This window comes from Dipodomys merriami, unplaced genomic scaffold (assembly GCF_024711535.1).
Source record: "Dipodomys merriami isolate MVZ:Mamm:240054 unplaced genomic scaffold, mDipMer1.0.p SCAF_33, whole genome shotgun sequence".
Taxonomy (NCBI): Eukaryota; Metazoa; Chordata; class Mammalia; order Rodentia; family Heteromyidae; genus Dipodomys; species Dipodomys merriami.
Window position 1 is genome coordinate 11,040,138 of NW_027204826.1, and position 17,982 is coordinate 11,058,119.

Here is a 17,982-nt window from a genome sequence, read left to right on the forward strand (position 1 = left end):
GCACAAAATTACATTAGTTGATATAGAAAAAACATCAGTATATTTGTCTTATATTTGTGATTAAAACTATTGCTCACCTAGAACATCCAGGAAAATCCTCTTAAAGAACATCTACATATAAGTTCAGCTAATACCATATTGAGTGTTAGAAGATTTAAAGCTTTCTAAATTGAAAAACAAAGTATAAATCTTAACTAGATACCTATCAAAGCAAGTCCCGTGAATTGTACCAGTGTCAAAATTCAGATTTTGACATTATGGTGTAATTATGCTTGGTGTTGCTATTGAGGGGAAGCTGAGTGAAAGGTTTGCTGGACTTTAACTGTGTTGGTCTCAACTCTCTGGTGAATCTCTAGTTTAATTTTCAAATTAAGAGACAGGGAAAGGAAAGAGGTAATACTGCCAGAATCTTCTGAAAATCCAGATGTTTAGATGTCTGGGCCATGCTTCATACTAATACGTTATTATTTCTGCCGGTATAATATAGGCATCTGTTGTCTTTTCAAAAAGTATTTTCATTGCCATACACAGCTGGCTTTGAAGACTATCTTCACTGTGAGCAGCTACCATCCTGTTGTCCTTTCCTCTCTAAGATAGGAACATTGATAGAGGCCTGCCTTTGTGCTGGACTGTTTGACTATTTTACATCCTTTGTCAAAATCACCATCAGTGAGAATCATCAGTCTTCATTCCCTGCCATCATTAGATCAGTCTCCTTCTTTATGTTCCAGTTTGTCAATGTCTGAAGTTTCTGTCAGCATAGAAAACTGTTTCCTCACCCTTACGCAGTGGTACTCACTGGCTTTTGGAAAGGAATCGGAGTTGCCCTGGGACCTGGTTTGGTATCCATGACATAAAAGAGAGGACTTGAAGACTGGAGGCTCAAATGCTACTATTGGACACTTTTGATGCTTCCCAAGAGTCCTCTTTTTCTGAAGGAGGATAGGAGTGAGGCTTTACTGTTCTTGGAGATTTCATAGTTCTCTGCCTCTTACCTAGAGATGGTTCAGACTCACTGTGGTTAAAGAATCATTTAGAACAAGTGTGGAGAACAAAAAATGTGATCCTTAAGTCTACAGGATAACTCACAGGAACTGTTAGTGAATGAAGCACCCTGCTAGATACCAGGTGCTGTGATTTAAATACGATTTGTCCTGACCCAAACTCAGGTTGAACATGAATTCAGTAGCAGCATTTGAGGGTGGAGCCTAGCTGGAGGTGCTTGTGACATTGGGTAGACTCTTTGTGAATAGATTAATGCCTTTCTCATGGATGGGTTAGCTGTGACCCTTTTCTCTATTTTGCATGTGCATACTTTCATTCTTTTACTATGTGTTGAAACAGCTAGAGGCCCTTACCAGAAACTGACAAGATACAACGTCTCTTGAACTTCCTAGTCTCCAGAACCATAAGCCTAAGTAAACCTTGACTTTTTATATATTAGCCAGTCTCAGGTATTCTGCCACAGCAACTGAAAGCTGAGATCCTTGGACTCAGGAAGAAATGACAACATAAAGAAGGTTCATACCTGTGTGCAGCAGTTAGCTGATTGCCCTCACGTTCCTAGCAACTGGGCTGGAAGACCAATCATATGTCTGTGGTCCATTGCATTTTACCTTATTTGGACTGTTGGGTTAATCTTTTTTATAGTTTCTTGGGACATTAGAAAAGCTTTGGCTGCCAAACCAAATGTTGACACACTTATGTCATAGTAGAGGATCCATGTGTCTTGGGGCTGGAGTGTAAAGAAGGTGAAGGAACTCTTCCCAAGCAACAAGCAGGGTCACCATGTTCCCTGTTCTTGGGGCCCCACTCATGTAGACAGAGATGTCCCACACCTCAAGCTTAAGTTAGCAGTGATACTATTTGGGAATGACTCAAACCAAGCTGGCAGTTTTGGGGGTGGGGTGGGGATCAAGAACCAAGTGACGGGGCTGGGAAGGTGGCTCAGTGGTAGAGTGCTTGCCTTGCATGCATGAGGCCCTGGGATCAATTACTTAGCACCACATAAGCAGAAAAAGCCAGAACTGGCACTGTGACTCTAGTGATAGAGTGCTAGCCTTGAGCTGAAGAGTTGAGGGACAGTGCTTAGGCCCAGAGTTCAGGTCCCATGACTAAGCAAAAAGAAAAAAAAAAAAAACAACCTAGTGACTATATGCATCTGACCATACAAAATAATATTTATCAAAATGAACTCCAGGGAAGTTGAAATGAGGGGTCTTTCTTCTTTCTTTGTTGCTAGTTTCATTTCTGAAACATTTCCTTTTGTCTTTTTTTTTTATTTATCTGTCTTTGGGAGCGTAAGGGAGGGTAGTACAAAGGGTGAACAGATGCAGCAGTGATACTCACTAGAGACTATGTTGAAAATGAACTATACAACTTGTGGGTGGGGACAGGAGAGGAAAAACTGGGAGAGAGCAATGGAAGGAGTGACATTGTCCAAAAAGAAATGTATTCTTTATCCGACTTACATAACTGTAACCCCTCTGGACATCACCTTGACAATAACAATTTAAAAAAAAGTAACAAATGGACAGAGTTGACCAAGCCACATAGATTCACTTTGAAATGTAGAGTCTCCATCATGTCCAGCACACATCCCTCACCAGGTCCACCATTGCTCTGTGACTCAGTTACCATTATGCATTGGCTTTCTTTTCCTTGAAAACTTAAGATTCCTCTGAAGATCAGAAGTAGAGAAGCCTGGTGCTGGTAGATGAATCATTCCTTTAGTTTCATGAGACCTTGTTTGGGTCCTACCTGGAATGGAAGGAAACTCTTTTGGCCTTGCAGGGAGAGGGAAGAGGGGTAGCTATAGACAAACACCTAAGGCCAGGCCACTCAGCTGACAGCTCTTTTTGCAGATCAGCGAATCTGCTCTGTCAAGATTGCCGAACTTGGTAGTTACCTATCAACAAGTATTGAAAGCGGGGACAGCTCTGTGCCCTTGCTAACCTTTATCCCTGTTTTACTCTGGGAAAGAATTGGAGACCTGCAGGGGCTGGGCTACAAGTGGCTATGAGACCTGGGAGAATAGGATGATGGAAAGATGCTGGGAAGGGGGAGGGGGGACTGCAGAGAATGGGACACCTCTCCTTTGTTTCATTCTCCCGGGGGGCAGCACATTCTGGAAGGTAGGTAAATGGAACCACCGTTTATCGACCCTCAGAGGCTTTTTGTCTGGAACACCTTTAATATCTCTGTTTCGATTTTGTGTGCAGGGCCTCTCTTCCTGTTTTAAGAACCTATTATCAACTACAAAGTTGCTGCTTGTAAAAATACCAATTATCGCTTATGCAAGACTTGGCTCAACCTGAAACCACATTCCATACTCAGAACACGATAGTTGCTTTGAGCCAAAATTCAGAGCAGGTTTGAGGACAAGTTGTGTACACAACCATTAAGTCAGCCAAAAGAATATATTTTTATCCTGTAAATTGAATGTCAGTTAAGCAGTAGTGATTATTGCAAGAAGCTGTCATTTATACGACAGGAAGTGAAGTTTGGTTTTGGGTTTTTGAGGGTTGTTTTTTTTTGTAAAGATAAAAAGCATTACTTTTAAAAGAGCCCGAGGGGTAGGGGAGAGAGAAAGAATGATAGAGACAGAGAGAAAAAATACCAATAACATGGCTCCCAAAGACTGCTACATTGAAATTCAAAAGCAACTTATAGCTAGGTGCCACTGGCTCATACCTGTAATCGTAGCTATTTAAGTTGCGATCTGAGGATCCTGGTTTGAAGCCAGACTGGGCAAGAAAGCCCATGAGACTCTTACCTTCAATTAGCCAGGAAAAGCTAGAAATGGAGTTATGGTTCAAATGGGAGAGTGCCAGTCCTCAACAAAAAGAGATGGGACAACTCCAAGACCCCTCATACACATACACTACACACATGCACACACAAGTAGCAACTAGCAGCTCCTTTGTGTTAGGGAAATGGGTTTATAGAATCCCAGGTTACTTTAGATTGACTTACAAACCAGTGCCCCCCCCCAGGGACCATACATATGAGTTGATTCCATATGATTATATTGCCATTGAGGGGCATGTAAACATGTTCCGACCATGATGGGCTTGCTAAAATGAACTTACTGGATAATGCATCATCACATTGGGTCCTAAATACATGACTACATCTATTCATTGAGCAATCAGGCAATTATTGCTTCTAAAATTTGTTCCTTAGACTATTATTCACTATCAGAGAGGACTGTATGGATGAAATGCTTGGGCCTTGTATTTTGAGTATATACAGATACAAGAATCGAGTTTTAACAACCCCACATATGCTGAAGTTTGAGTGCTTCTGATATATGTGACAAAGGTCTTCAGACTTTAATGGGTGGGTTACTGGGTGCTAGTGGTTCATGCCAGTAATCCTAACTACTCAGGAGGCTGAGATCTGAGAATCGAGGCTCAAAGCCAGCCCAGGCAGGAAAGTCTATGAGACTCTAATCTCCAATTAACAAGCAGAAAACCAGAAGTGGTACTGTGGCTCAAAGTGGTAGAGTGTTAGCCTTGAGCAAAAGAGCTCAGGGACAGGGCCCAGGTCCTGAGTTGAAGTCCCATGACACAACACACACACACACACACACACACACACACACACACACACACACACACACACACACACACACACACACACACACACACACACACACACACACACACACACACACACACACACACTCAAAAACCCAAAAAACTTTAATGAATGTTAGAATCCCCAGGGAGATCTTAAAAAATCCAGGTCCTGAGGTCATACCTCAGACAAATGAAATCAGAGTCTCTGGTCATGGGAGCCAGGTCCTGATATCATGCCTCAGACAAATGAAATCAGAATCTCTGGTCATGGGAGCCAGGCTTCAGTGTTTTTGAGAACATTCTAGAAGATCTCCACCATTTAACCACATTTGAAAAATCAGAACCTTATAGAAATCTGGTCTTGGTGTTGTAATTCTAGAATTTGCCTTTGAAGTTCTGTCTGGTCAGTTGCATTAGTAGGATATACACTGTGTTTGAGTCCCAATGGCCTGCCAGAATCACCACTGGAATTGTTGCTGGTAGTAGATGTGACTGCTGACTTCAGATTTATTATGCATTCAGATGTTGCTTGCAGGTACACTTGGCCACCTAAAGAATATAAGAAGACCATCATCCATGAGGGTAAAACCTTCCAAGAGAAGTTCTTGAATAGTCCCATAATCAGGCTGCTTTGATTTTGTTGGTCCATGAGTTCCATCCATTTACAGACATGTATTAGCCTCTCTTATGTGGTTAGCCCCACTCCAGGCAGTTGGAAATTTCTGGAATGTGGAAGTAAGCGTGATGAGTTAAGAATGACAAGTCTTGTCTTCAAGCAATGCCCTGAGAGTTGTAGACAACAAAGACTGGGGTGGTCAAGAGCCAAACTGGAGGGATCCCTCAAGGATTTCGAGCTGCTTTAGTGAGGCAGAGACCTCTGTGGGGCCTTGGAGTGGGAAGGAGCTCCCCGTGGCCAGAGGCACTGGGCTGCTGGCTGTTTTGGAGTTGTACAGAGTTTCTTCCTGCCCTGAGCATCTCTCAGTCCCAGGAGGAGGGTGGATTATGCACTCCTATCCCCACCCCTTCCATACACCTCTAGCAGGATGGAAAAGACAGACTGTAAATAATTAGGCAATAAAACCCCTCCTGATGTGTGCTTTTAAGGGAAAGAAGTAGGTAGTGCTCATTAGGAGCAGGAAACAGCCCATCCTTAAGATTTCTACTGCCCGGAGCATCCTGTGCCCTTTGATGTTCCTGAGGGGTCTTTGAACTTTGAGAAGCAGCAGGTTCTCTCTCAGCTGTAGCCCCTCCTGAAAAGACAGCTAATCCCCTCATCTGCACTGGCCTTTGAATGGAAAGAAACCCAGAGGCCATGAATTCCAGTAGCCATTGGACAGGCTGGCCCTAGTAGGACTGGTGACAAGGAGGGGAGATATTTTTCTCTTATACTCCTTGGAATTTTAATCTCTACTGTGAAATTATTTCTGGCTACTGAGTAATGAGTGCCACAAGCCTGTTCTATTGGCTGAGAAGACTACTCTCCCTGAGAAATATAGCAGTTAACTATTGTTTGTGAGTGCAAAGCTTGTTAGATCTCAGCTGCTAAGAATGTTGGCTGCTAAGACTAGGTGCAATTAAAAATGATCTGAGTTATGTGTTGGTGGCTCATGCCTATAATTCCAACTACTTAGGAGGATAAAATCTGAAGATCATGGTTCGAAGTCAGCATGGGCAAGAAAGTCTGTGAGACTCTTCAATTAACCAGAAAAAAAAAAAAACTGGAAATGGAGCTATGGCTTAAGTAGTGGAGAGCACTGAAGCAAAAAAACTAAGGGTCCTGAGTTTAAGGCCCAGTATGGACACACACACACACACACACACACACACACACACACACACACACACACACACACACACACACACACACACACACACACACACACACACACACACACACACACACACACACACACACACACACACACACACACACACACACACACACACACACACAGATCCAGTGTGATATATATGTTTTAAAATAAAAATAATTAGAATAAGGAAATTCGTTAAAAACTGTTTTTAAAAGATGGGAAGTTAAATGCCCTGGCTGGCTTCTAACCATGATCCTCAGATCTCAGCCTCCTGTGTAGCTAGGATTCTAGGCCTGAGTCTTAAAGGGGGTGAATTTGATTAAGGTACACTGTAGCCATGTGTGGAACTGTCACAGTATTATTATGTTCATTGACAACTCCTATACAAACCTGTCTGACAATTTCTAGAAAGAACTGTGATTATCGATAACATCTGTTGAATAAGCTCCCCAGATGTGGAGCAGCAGCCAAATCCCATCTTCCCATAAAAGGGTCTATCTTCATGGGAACCATTTCTTCAGGTTCTTTGTGCGACCCCAAACATTCCCTTAGCAGACTCAGCTAGGACTCCTTTGGGTAGAGCTGGGTCCTGACTCCTGTGCTTGCCATCAGAATCTCAGAGCTCCTGAGAGAGTCAAGTAAACTGAACCTTCCAACATGGCAGCCGTAGGTCCCAAGTCTAGCTCATAGCCATCTCCTGCAGCCTCTAAGGTCTGGGACAAAGCTAGGAGAGTTGAAGCATCATGAGAGTCCCTTCAGAACTTCCCCTAGAGTATACTTGGGCTTTCCCAGTGCAAATGCAGTATGTTGTTTGAAGGTAAAAACTCAAAGCCATCAAGGCATTATTGTGTCTGATATTGCCTAAGTAGATGGGATAGAATACCCATCAGTGCCCTCAGCCCCACAGTTATTTAGAGTTAAAAAAATTACTATGTGGACTTAATGCCTTGTGGTTTTGTTAACTAGAATGTTGCCAGAAATAATAGATATCCTGGGACATGAACCTAAAATAACATGGAATTTTTCAGTCAAGTAATCTTTAATTTAAACTAAAAATAATCTAAACAGTAGTTTATATAAACCTCAAGTACCAAGTCTTTCAAGCCAATGCTAGTTCATCAGACTGTGAGTTTATGAGGCACTTTGTTAGCATTGACCATTAAAAGCCAGATCAAGCACGATCTCTAGTAGAGACGAACTCCAGAAAGCTAAGAATCCCACTCTTGGCTGGTCTGGCTGACTGGAACATTCCTTTGGGAGGTCCTTCTCTGAGGGCTGGCAGAGTCAAGCGCTCACTGAATGCCTCATGCCCCTCATGGGTCTGTCTGCCTAAAGGAGGAGGGTTGAGATGTTGGTGACACTATCATCTGTTCTAACTTTGGGGACCATCCTGTGACACTCTTGGGGGGGGGAGTCTTAGCCAGGAGTCTGATAGTGAGAGGAGCCCCTTCCATTTTATAACCTATTTGACCACCAAAGAAAACGTGAAAGTGTCCCCAAGTGTAATTTTCCTGCACCCGTGGTAAGACTATTATTTGCGCTTGGCTGTCTCCGATTGTGTTTGTGTTTTTCTTTTTTCCCCAAGCAACATCCTTGTTTGAAAATTGCAGATGGTGGCCATTTAGGAGATGGAGGTAGTTTGTCCAATTGTGAAGTTAGAACAATTAGTGGGTATGTTGATCCTCCATAGCATTGTGGCCCAGTTTTGAAGAGGTCTCCCTCACCACCTCAGGCAAGAGCTGTCTGTAGTCTTGATCCAGTTGTTTGGCCAAGTAGGGAAAGAGGTTTTAGAGAACTTCGGGGAGGGAGGAGGGGAGGGCTACCACCCAAAGGAGCTCCAAAGGAATTGAACCATTTCTGAAAGTAAGACAAAGCTGTGTGCAGTTGTGCAAATTTGGTAACACATAAAGTGTTATTCACACTGCATTTAACTATTGAGCCCTTCATTATTTGAGGCTGGACCAGGAGAAAGGATTTTCTATGATGGAAGGTTTGGGGGACAGGTAAACCCTCTATATAGTCTCAGAAGATTACCTCCAAGGAACCAGCTCAGAATCCCTGAAGCTGAGGCTTTCTGAAGCCATTCATTTCTTCCCCTAAGTGCTTCACATCATTGATATAGACAGACTGTGAATAAGACCTTATCTGAAAAACAAAGCAAAAAAGGCTGCGGTTGTGGCCTGTAATCCTTATGGTGGTTGTGGTCTGCTCTGTGAGAACTACTAGCGCCCTCTCTCCCTCTCTCTGTGTAAGACTTAAGTGTGCATGGTTCACTTGACTGGACCCAGAAGTAAGATACCCATAGCTTAACATCATTTTCTCTTCCTCTTTTGGATAGCTTGGGGATGAACCACGACGATGACCACTCATCCTGTGCTGGCCGGTCCCACATCATGTCCGGTGAATGGGTGAAAGGCCGGAACCCCAGTGACCTCTCCTGGTCCTCCTGCAGTCGAGATGACCTGGAAAACTTCCTCAAGTAAGTCCTGGGACCATTCTCCAGCATCCGTACCATAGAAGGTTCTCCCAAAAGACCAAAGGACTGGCACCTCAGCAAGGGTGAGAAGGAGAGAATTGCTTGATGAATTCTGAGAAGCTGCAGATGTGGGCAGGGCAGCATCTACTGTGATAGGTAAATTGTCCTCCCAGGTCTGCATCTGCGGTGATGTTGGATGCCACGTATGTAGGTGACCATCAAATGATGGCTGTGGATCAGTATTATGACCTCATCTTCCAAACCCACTGCATATCTCTGCAGATTTGTGACCTTCCATTGCTACAAAGCTGAACACTTTCTGGGGAGTAAAATTCTTTGGGTCCAGAGGGGAAATTGCTCACCTCATGTGAGGAAAAGTGTCTCTCACAGAGCCCTGGACTCGCTGGGTAGGTGCTCTACTGCCTGAGCAAAGTTATCAGTCTTCTTTCAGATATTTTATCTTTTTCCCCCTTTATTACCAGAGTTTGAATGCTGGGCATTGGGCTCACTCAGCTTGCTCTCTTACAGGCACTCTACTACCTGGACCAAGCCTCCTGTCTAGCTTTTTGCTGGTTAATTTTCTGCCTTGTCTGATGTTGAACCATAGTCCTCCAGATCTGAGCTTTCTAAATAGCCATGATTACAGTCATGAGCCCTGATGCTCATGCTTTTAAGAATAGGACGATTCGTGTTTCATTTTCTTTAAAAATTTTTTTTTTGCCAGTTCTGGGGTTTGAATGCAGGGCATCACACTTGCTTAATTTGCTTTCTCAGATGGTGCTCTACCATTTGAGCCACACAGCTAGCCCCCAGAGCATCTTAGTAAGATGTCCTTAGTCATTTTCTGTTATCACTTTACCTGGAAGGGTAAACCCAGAAGTGATAACCAACATGCTAAATTGGTCCAACTGGTGATAAGTGGGTTGTGTCTGGGCCTGGGAGAGGTAGATCCACTTCAGCTATGTGTACTTGTGTATATGCCACAATTTTCCTCAAGAATTTTGGCAGCCTGCAGGTGTGATGGTGTATGCATGCCTGTAGTCCCAGCTATGCGGGTGGTAAAGGTTGGAGGATCACCACCTGAGGCAAGCTTGGATAAAGCCAACAGGAAACCCTATCTAAAGAACAAATTTAAAGCAGAAGTACAGGATGTGTATGTACGTGTGTGCATTTGTGTGGAGCGAGGGTGTGGCTCAACTAGAGTTAGCGCTCTTGCCTTAGGAAGTGAGCAGAAAGCCCTGAATTCAGTCCCCAGCGCCAAAACCAAAACAAACAAAACCCCAAATATTGGCAGATGTCTGACTTTCCTTTTAATTGCTATCTGCCTTGCTGTAGGGATAGAAAATAAATGCATGTAAGTATCTAATCTCCTAGTGGTGATTTGGGCAAATGTGCCTCCTATGGTACATGAACTCTCCCATTGTGGGTGGAATCCTGAAATCCTTTCCTGCAACCTCCTGGCCAGCCCTCTGTGACACAGGAGGTGTAGCTAGGACATTATGAAGGACATTATGAAGGACATCATGAAGGACATTAGTCTTGGCCCAGCAGGCCTTTCAGGGAAGAGTTGGAAATATGCACTTTGATTTTATTTTAAAAGTCAAAAGCCCTAACTGGGGCTTGTACTTGATACATGATAACATTTGCACAAAGCCATATATTCTAAGACAGCCCCCTAGTAATCTATTTTAAAAGCCTTCTCACTAACTTCCCCGGGCCCCTCTCAAGTGGCCATGTGGAGGGAAAATAAACTAGAAAAACAGCACCTAGTCCCCCATCCTGTGCTGAGGCCCTTTTCCCATAAGGAAGCTGCAGGTGCATTTTAGGGACTGAAAGATCAAACCTGAAACCCAGACAGGACTTCTGCACATCAGCTCACTTCTTGGGTGTTTTCAGGTCCAAAGTCAGCACCTGCTTGCTGATCACAGATCCCAGGAGCCAACATGCCCTCCGCCTCCCACACAAGTTGCCGGGTATGCACTACAGTGCCAATGAGCAATGCCAGATCCTATTTGGCACGAACGCCACCTTCTGCAGAAACATGGAGGTAAGCAGCCATGCAAGGGTGAGGGGAGGAGGGGGCTTGCTCAGGAAGGGGTACAAGCCTGGCCTGCCTGTTGCAGGTTTGGATTCACCCAAAGATCATAGGTAGTCACATGCATGCCCATGCACACATCCACAGACATACGCACGTTTGTTCACGTGCACATATGCGCCCCCAAGAGTCAAGTGTGTACCCACACCCACCCATGGCTATCCACATACATCTGGCACCCAAGAAACTCTGCAGGGAGATTTATTTATTGAACCAATGCCTACAAGTGTGGTCCTCAAGTTTTCGTACTGGTCAAATGACCCCAGTTAGTCCTCATCCCCTAGGTTCTGTTTCTGTGTTACAGTTGACAAAAACTAGTGAAACTTACTGGTCACCCATAGTGGCATGGGTAATAGGTAGTAGAGCAAGGATTTGGAGTCCAGTCTGGCCACTCACAGAATGCACAGTTTTTCACTGTGTTGCAAATGGGGTAATGCCTGTGACTTTATCAACTTTGTGGGTAGAGGATACCAAGTGGGGCTGAAGATCTGGGGCAGGGAAGTTGCCATATCTGTGGCCACCTGTATAACAGACTAGGGGCCCTGGCTGGACAAGCCTTGAATTCCAAGCCTGAGGGCCATAGAAGAGGCCCACAGAATTATTGCTTCTCAATGATGCCATATTTCTCAGTGGCTGCCCACCTGAAGCCATCTTCTGGTACCGATAATTTTGCATAGCTCTCAAATGATGTCATAGAATTCCAAACTTCCCTTGGCACAAAAAAAAAAATTTATCCCAGTTCTGCTCTGTGATATATTCCTCTCAAGGCCTGAGAATCTGCATGCGATTTGCCAGAAAAACACATGAAACTTTGGCAAGGGTCTTGCAGGGCTACTTGTAGACATTTCCATGTTTTCTTCCCAGGACAAGAGCCATCCAGGGCAGTGCTGTGAGTCCAGTAGGGAGCGAGCTCAAACTGGTTCTCAGTCCCACCCTTACACCCCCCCCACCCCCGTCTTAGTATCTTCATTGAGAAATCTCAGGCACCAAGAAGTTAGTGCATGTTCAGTGCTGTGTAGAGGATCTGTCACAAAAGCAGTGCCTTGTGAGCAAGGACGACACCTGTGCTGTTATTTCCTTTCTGACTCCAGTCTGTTCAGGTCTAATATTTAGCTTAAGAGGGGTATGAAAAATCAAGCATTGTTTAAAACCTGCCCTTCTCATCTAGCCAGAGAAGCCCAGAACCAGCCAGAAAGTTCTTTTAACCCAATGATCTTACAGCCATTATTATTCATGCTTTCATAATTCTTAAGGATTGAAATGGGTAAGCCCATTTGAAATAGGTTATATTAGGAAAAATTGTAATTCCTCACTGGTCATTTACACTCCCATCCAGTGAGAAACCAGTGCAACCTACTGTATGTAAGAGTTCGTGACATTGTCTATGTAGATGGGAGTTCTTGAGACCCCATAAGGTCATCCTATGTCTCCAGATAGACAGGACCGGTTGGTCAACACTTCACACCAATGATGTCATCGCATCTCAGAGCAGCTCCAGTGATTTCAGAAAGAAATATGCTGAAGAATTCTCAACAGGATTCTCCAAACCACTGCTGGCCCCTTGTAGTAGGAAACACACACACACACACACACACACACACACACACACACACACACACACTCTCTCTCTCTCTCTCTCTCTCTCTCTCTCTCTCTCTCTCTCTCTCTCTCTCTGCCTACTTACTAGATGTCATAAAAAAGAAAGAGCAACAGTCCTTGCCAGGAGTGAATACTGTGAGTTACAACTCCAGAAGTCTGGAGGAGACTTAAAAACAGCATTCAAGCATTGGGGATTGAGAATGCTTTCCACACACCAAGCCCCTAGTCTCTCAAAAACACAATAAAATGGCAGCCTTACTGGCCAGCCTCCTGGCATCCCTGATGGCCTGGTGGGAATCTGCAGGGAAAGATGCCTCACCATTGTGAGGCATTGTCTTTTGTCTTAAAGATCTTTTTTGGAACTTTAAGCCTACTGCAGGAAATAAAACTATAATGAAATATAAGGGAAGTTGGAAACTGCCCAGGGAATAAAACTATGAGACACACCGGTACTAAGGAGTTGAATATTTTCTTTTCCTGGAATACAGAGCAAAGAAACATAAGAGGAACAAGACAGATAACATTTTAATGGGGAAAAAAAACACCTTGACAATGTGGTAGACTATTTTCATTTGGCTGCACCTTCTTCTGCGGAACTAAAGATGAACCCCCTCTTTTTCCTGAGGGAGGACAGAGGCCTTCTTGTTCTTGAGGGTCCCCCATTTCTTAACCATACATGGATGCAATTCTACTGAATCAAAAAGGCCAAACTAAGATCCTTGGATAGTAGCAAAGGATTTATGAACTGGGATAAGAAAGCAATTGCACCTTTATCTTTTCCCAGCTTTTAACTGAACTTCTATTTCCTTCTGTTACAAACATTGGCAACAGTGTTCACGGGACAGCCACTGTGATGGGAAATCATGAATGCTTTCATACCAAATAATAGTCATGGCTCTCATGGCCAGCTAACACATTCATACGCTCTGATTCCTTCAACATTACAGTGGTTACAAGAGCCAGGACTGGGTCTTGTCATGGAATGTGTTGACAAACACACATTACTCTATGCTGCATTAGTCATTCTTTTTGTACTTTGTACTTTGTTTAAATTTGTTTCCTTGATATTCTTAGGTGCCTTTAAATTGTGTGTTGGCAAGTATACTCTTGAGAGAGATTTATAAGCACCACCAGATTCTTGGAGCTTGGAAAGACTAGGCAAGAGGTGTTGGAGAATGCCAGGCAGACCGGCCAGTAGCTTCCTACAGCAGGAAGTACCTACAGTAGCCTGTGAGGCCTTGCTTTTCTTTGGGTAAAATTTCGAGTACGGAGCTTCTTTGTGATTGGACTTGCAGGTCTGTTCTGCTCTTGGCACTCACCATGCATAGCTGTCTGGAGGCCCATCAAAATGAAGAGAACTATTCCCCGAATCAGAAGTGTCAAGTATCGGAAACCATTGCTAAAGTTGCTTAGGGGAGTAGACCCAGCTTCAAATACTAACCAGGTTGCTGTTCTTTTAAACATTTGCATAAGGGAGAACCAGGACCCGGTCCCTTTCAGATTTCAGCACTCCGGGAGGCCCCCATACCATCACCACTGAACCTTTCATGTCTGTCTGCAGAATGCTGGTATTGTAAGGCTGAGCTGTCTATGGAAATATGAAGTATAAAAAATTGGCGTCGATAGCTGGCATTTGTTGTAGAAGTTACTGGCAAATATGGCTGTCTCCTCTTTTAGCCAATGGTAATGTGATGTTTTTAATTCAGTAAAGCATTTCAAGAAAGTCCAAACATAAAAAAGTTATATAAACATTGAATGGTAAATATTTATTAGAAAAGGGAAATGAACTCTATGCAATTAGCCCAATCAGTCTTTTTTTTTTATTATTACAAGTTCCTTCTGTCCCCTGTCAGCAACATCCCTGAAGAGCAGAGTTATTCTTTGACAAGGCTTTAGAGTTATTGAGTCTCAGATAGTCTGCCAGATAAACAAAGGGTGGGAAGGATAGGCATGGTTTGGCATAGCCATATATTGCTACTTAAGTCAGAAGAGCATAGGGATGGGCAGTGTGCACTGTCTCACAAAGGCACACCCTCTCCAGGATTTCTTCTTCACCTTCCCCCCAGAGCCTGGAGAGGTCTTAGTTGAAAGTCACGTGCTCATCCTTGCTCCCATCTGCATCTCAGCACCGCCTCCTGCCACACTCTCCAGAAGCTCAGCTATGGCTGCCACAGGTAGGAAGGAAGGTAGGCAGCTCAGAAGTGCTTACAGTAGTGTTTGTGTGGGAACGCAAGTGCATCTTCATGCTGTGATGTTCACAACAGGCTGCATTGTGCTGTTTGTGCTGTTCTTCTCAGTTGAGCACCAAAGCTATGATCCAGTTATTCCTGGAGGCTGGAGGCTGGGAGTGGTTGCGGGCATCAGGGGAGTTTATGCCTTCTCTCCTGCCTAGGGTTCCTTTCTTTGCTGCTTCCCATGGCATGGCATGAAGGTGCTGTCTCGTACATGGCGAGGACAAAGGCTCTATGTAGAGTCAAGACCCCCACTCCCTCCCCGCCTCTTCTTACTGGATGTGCCCTTAGTCTCTCTATGCTTCAGTCTGTTGATCTGCAAAATGGAAAAACAAACAACAACAACTACAGATGCATACAACTATAGGGGCTGTTGGCAGACTTCAGTTAGATGAACTAGACCACTAAACAAGCAGGTAACAACAGGTACTCTTTTTTCTTTTTTTCCTGTCCCCTGGTTTCTTGGATCCAATGTGAAAAGACAAGACAATTTACCCATCACGTGGACCAGTCCTTTTCTGTGTTTGCACCTGGGCTTTCCCTTTCTCCTGGTACCCAGAGAGGTAGTAAGTCCTGAAGACTGCTCTTGACATCCATCATCTTTCCTGGTCCTGCAGAGGGGCTTCACATCGTGATGGACATTGAATCTCCAGGTGTTAAATCTCACCTGAGACTTATTTCTAAACCTTGGAGTCGCCTCAAGAGACAGAAGTGTTTGTGTCCTACCCAAAATCCTCTCTTAAAATATGTAAGGAGAACTGTTTCTAGGTCTTTGTTTTTCTTCTTCAGATCCTGGGGCTTGACCTCTGGGCCGAGGTACTGTCCCTGAGCTTTTTCTACTCAAGACTAGTGCTATCTCACTTGAGCCGTAACTCCATTTCTGGGTGATTCATTGGAGATAGGAGTCTGACAGACTTTCCTGCCCAGGCTGGCTTCGAACTGTGAGCCTCAGATCTCAGCCTCCTGAGTGGCTAGGATGATACAGGCTTGAGCCACTGGTGCCTGACGTCTTTGTCTTTTTATATAGCTTCTGCCAGGATTCAGTCAGCCAGCCTGGTTTGGAAACGGCTAGTCTCAATAAAATATGGTCCTTGAGGGCCAAGTGGGGCTGGCTTGAGTGGGAAGCTGGCAGCATCTCGGCACTCCCTGGCCTCCTCCCTCTCAGACAGAGCTGTGTGGTTGTACACAGGGCTGAAAGCTGTCCTGCCTGTCTCTGTTTCGGCTCTTGAAGCCTTGGGACTCTGGCAGCAGATGGCTCAAATTTTCCGGAAGGGTTTGAAAGCTTACAGTGGATGGTCTTCCTCAGATTTCTCCCCAGATCTGGCAAGCGGTGTGCGTCATCTTCATTCCTGTGTCCCTGCTAGATGAGGTTCTGGGTCCCTGGCCGTGCCAGAGCAGCACCCAACCCCAGCCAGGTGAAGGGTCTCTGTTCTCAGGAACATGTAAGGACTGACCACACCCAAGACACAGGGAGCCTTCCAGAAGCAGTCCTGGCATGCTCTTCTGGGGAACAACTTCAAACCGCAGTAGACTTTGTAGAAAATTTGGATTTGTTGCTTTTTCATCCAGCTCTTGGCATTTTGTTTGATCTGTATTTGGCTTGTGCTATCAGTGAAGCTAAATTAGGGAGTGGGTTACTGGGGTTTGAACTCAGGGTTTTACACTTGCTAGGCAGTGAGTGACTCTGCCTCTTGAGCCATCCACTCTAGCCCTTTTAGCTTTAGTTATTTTCAGGTAAGGTCTCACACTTTTGTCTGGGGCCAGTCATAGACTTTGTGACTTTCCTACCTCTGCTTCACCATCCCTGACCTGTTCCCCCCACCACACACACACAGATTGAGTCTCACTAACTTTTTTGCCCAGCCTGGCATAAATTGTGATCCTCTTAAGTCTACCTCTTGAGTAGCTGGGATTACAGGCCTGAGCCACCAGTGTCCAGCTTGATTTGCGATTTGTTTATACTTGAGGATATTGTCATATACACCATGGGACACCTTGGGGAGGGCACCCATACTGAACATGAAGATCATTTCTGTTTCACGTACACCTTATATATACAACCTAGGGTCATTTCACATCATCCTTTGTTCCCCAGCATTTTGACAGTGACCCATTGCACTAGATTAGGTATGGAATTTTCCCCTTGTGCTGTCATGTTGGAGCTCAAAGAGTAAGATGTTATAGTATTTCAGACTTTGTTCAATGTCCAAAAATGTCCTCGGATCACGGGATCTTTCTTCTGCACTGCCCTGGGTGATCCCCTCACAGACCTCTGCCCACAGCCTGACACCCCTCCCTCACAAATATCACCCTGTCCCTCCGCCTGACCTGATGGCCCAAAGGGCCTTTTATTTTATCTTTGACATCGAATAACCTGATTAGGCCAAGCCTCTGGGTTTCATCATTCTTTTCTATTTTTCTGGGAACAAAGCTTCACATTTCAATCTGAAGCTGAGATCTTTTATTTCAAGGCAGGGTCTTGAATTCCTATTCAAACTCTTTCCTGTCCCATTATTTTAGCTCTTTAGGAAGCCTGTCCTTTCCACCCAGCTTGAGCCCTTTGATCTCCACACACTGCCTCCAGAGCTGTCCTGAGCTGAGGATGACAGGCCCCTGAGGAATTGGTCACTTGTGAACCATGGCGTGAGTGACGGCTCTTGTCTAGAAGGCAGTACTGTGATGGACCATCATGTAACTTATCCTGTTTTCTAATGAAAATGAACCCGCACTATGGTGGTTGTTGGGCTTGGTAAAATTTCTACTCCAGCCGGATTCAAGACTCAGGTTTGATACTCTTCTTTCTGCTCAGCCCTTTTTCTTTCCTTTTTCTCAAAAACTAATTCAAAAGCAACACCACCATACTGACTCCTAGCACCATAGTAACACCATAGTTTTACCTGTTTGAACTGTGCATGAAATAATATTCCATTATTCTCATGTCTCTTAATTCATTTTTCTCTTGATCAGTATTCTGGTGTTTTCCACCTTGGGATGAATGCAGGTAGATGGTGAATTTGAAGAATATACACAGACATATTTTTAGTATATACAGAGGAGTGCAATTCTGGGTAGTGGATATGTGGGGGGGGGGTGCTGGGCATGGTGGCACACACCTGGATCTCTAGCTATTGGGGAGGTCACACTCAGGAGGATCGCAGATCACAGGTTAAAGCCAGCTGGAAAA

At 44.4% G+C, this 17,982-nt stretch overlaps 1 protein-coding gene across 2 annotated transcripts in view; it reads left to right on the forward strand.

Annotated features, from left to right (window-relative positions):
* Adamts17 (ADAM metallopeptidase with thrombospondin type 1 motif 17) overlaps positions 1-17,982 on the forward strand; it is a 147,824-nt gene that overhangs the window by 69,352 nt on the left and 60,490 nt on the right. For both annotated transcript variants that reach the window (XM_070043144.1, XM_070043145.1), the window contains exons 9-10: positions 8,736-8,876; positions 10,770-10,920. In XM_070043144.1, the coding sequence (XP_069899245.1) occupies positions 8,736-8,876; positions 10,770-10,920 (292 nt within the window). The remainder of the gene's footprint in view (positions 1-8,735; positions 8,877-10,769; positions 10,921-17,982) is intronic.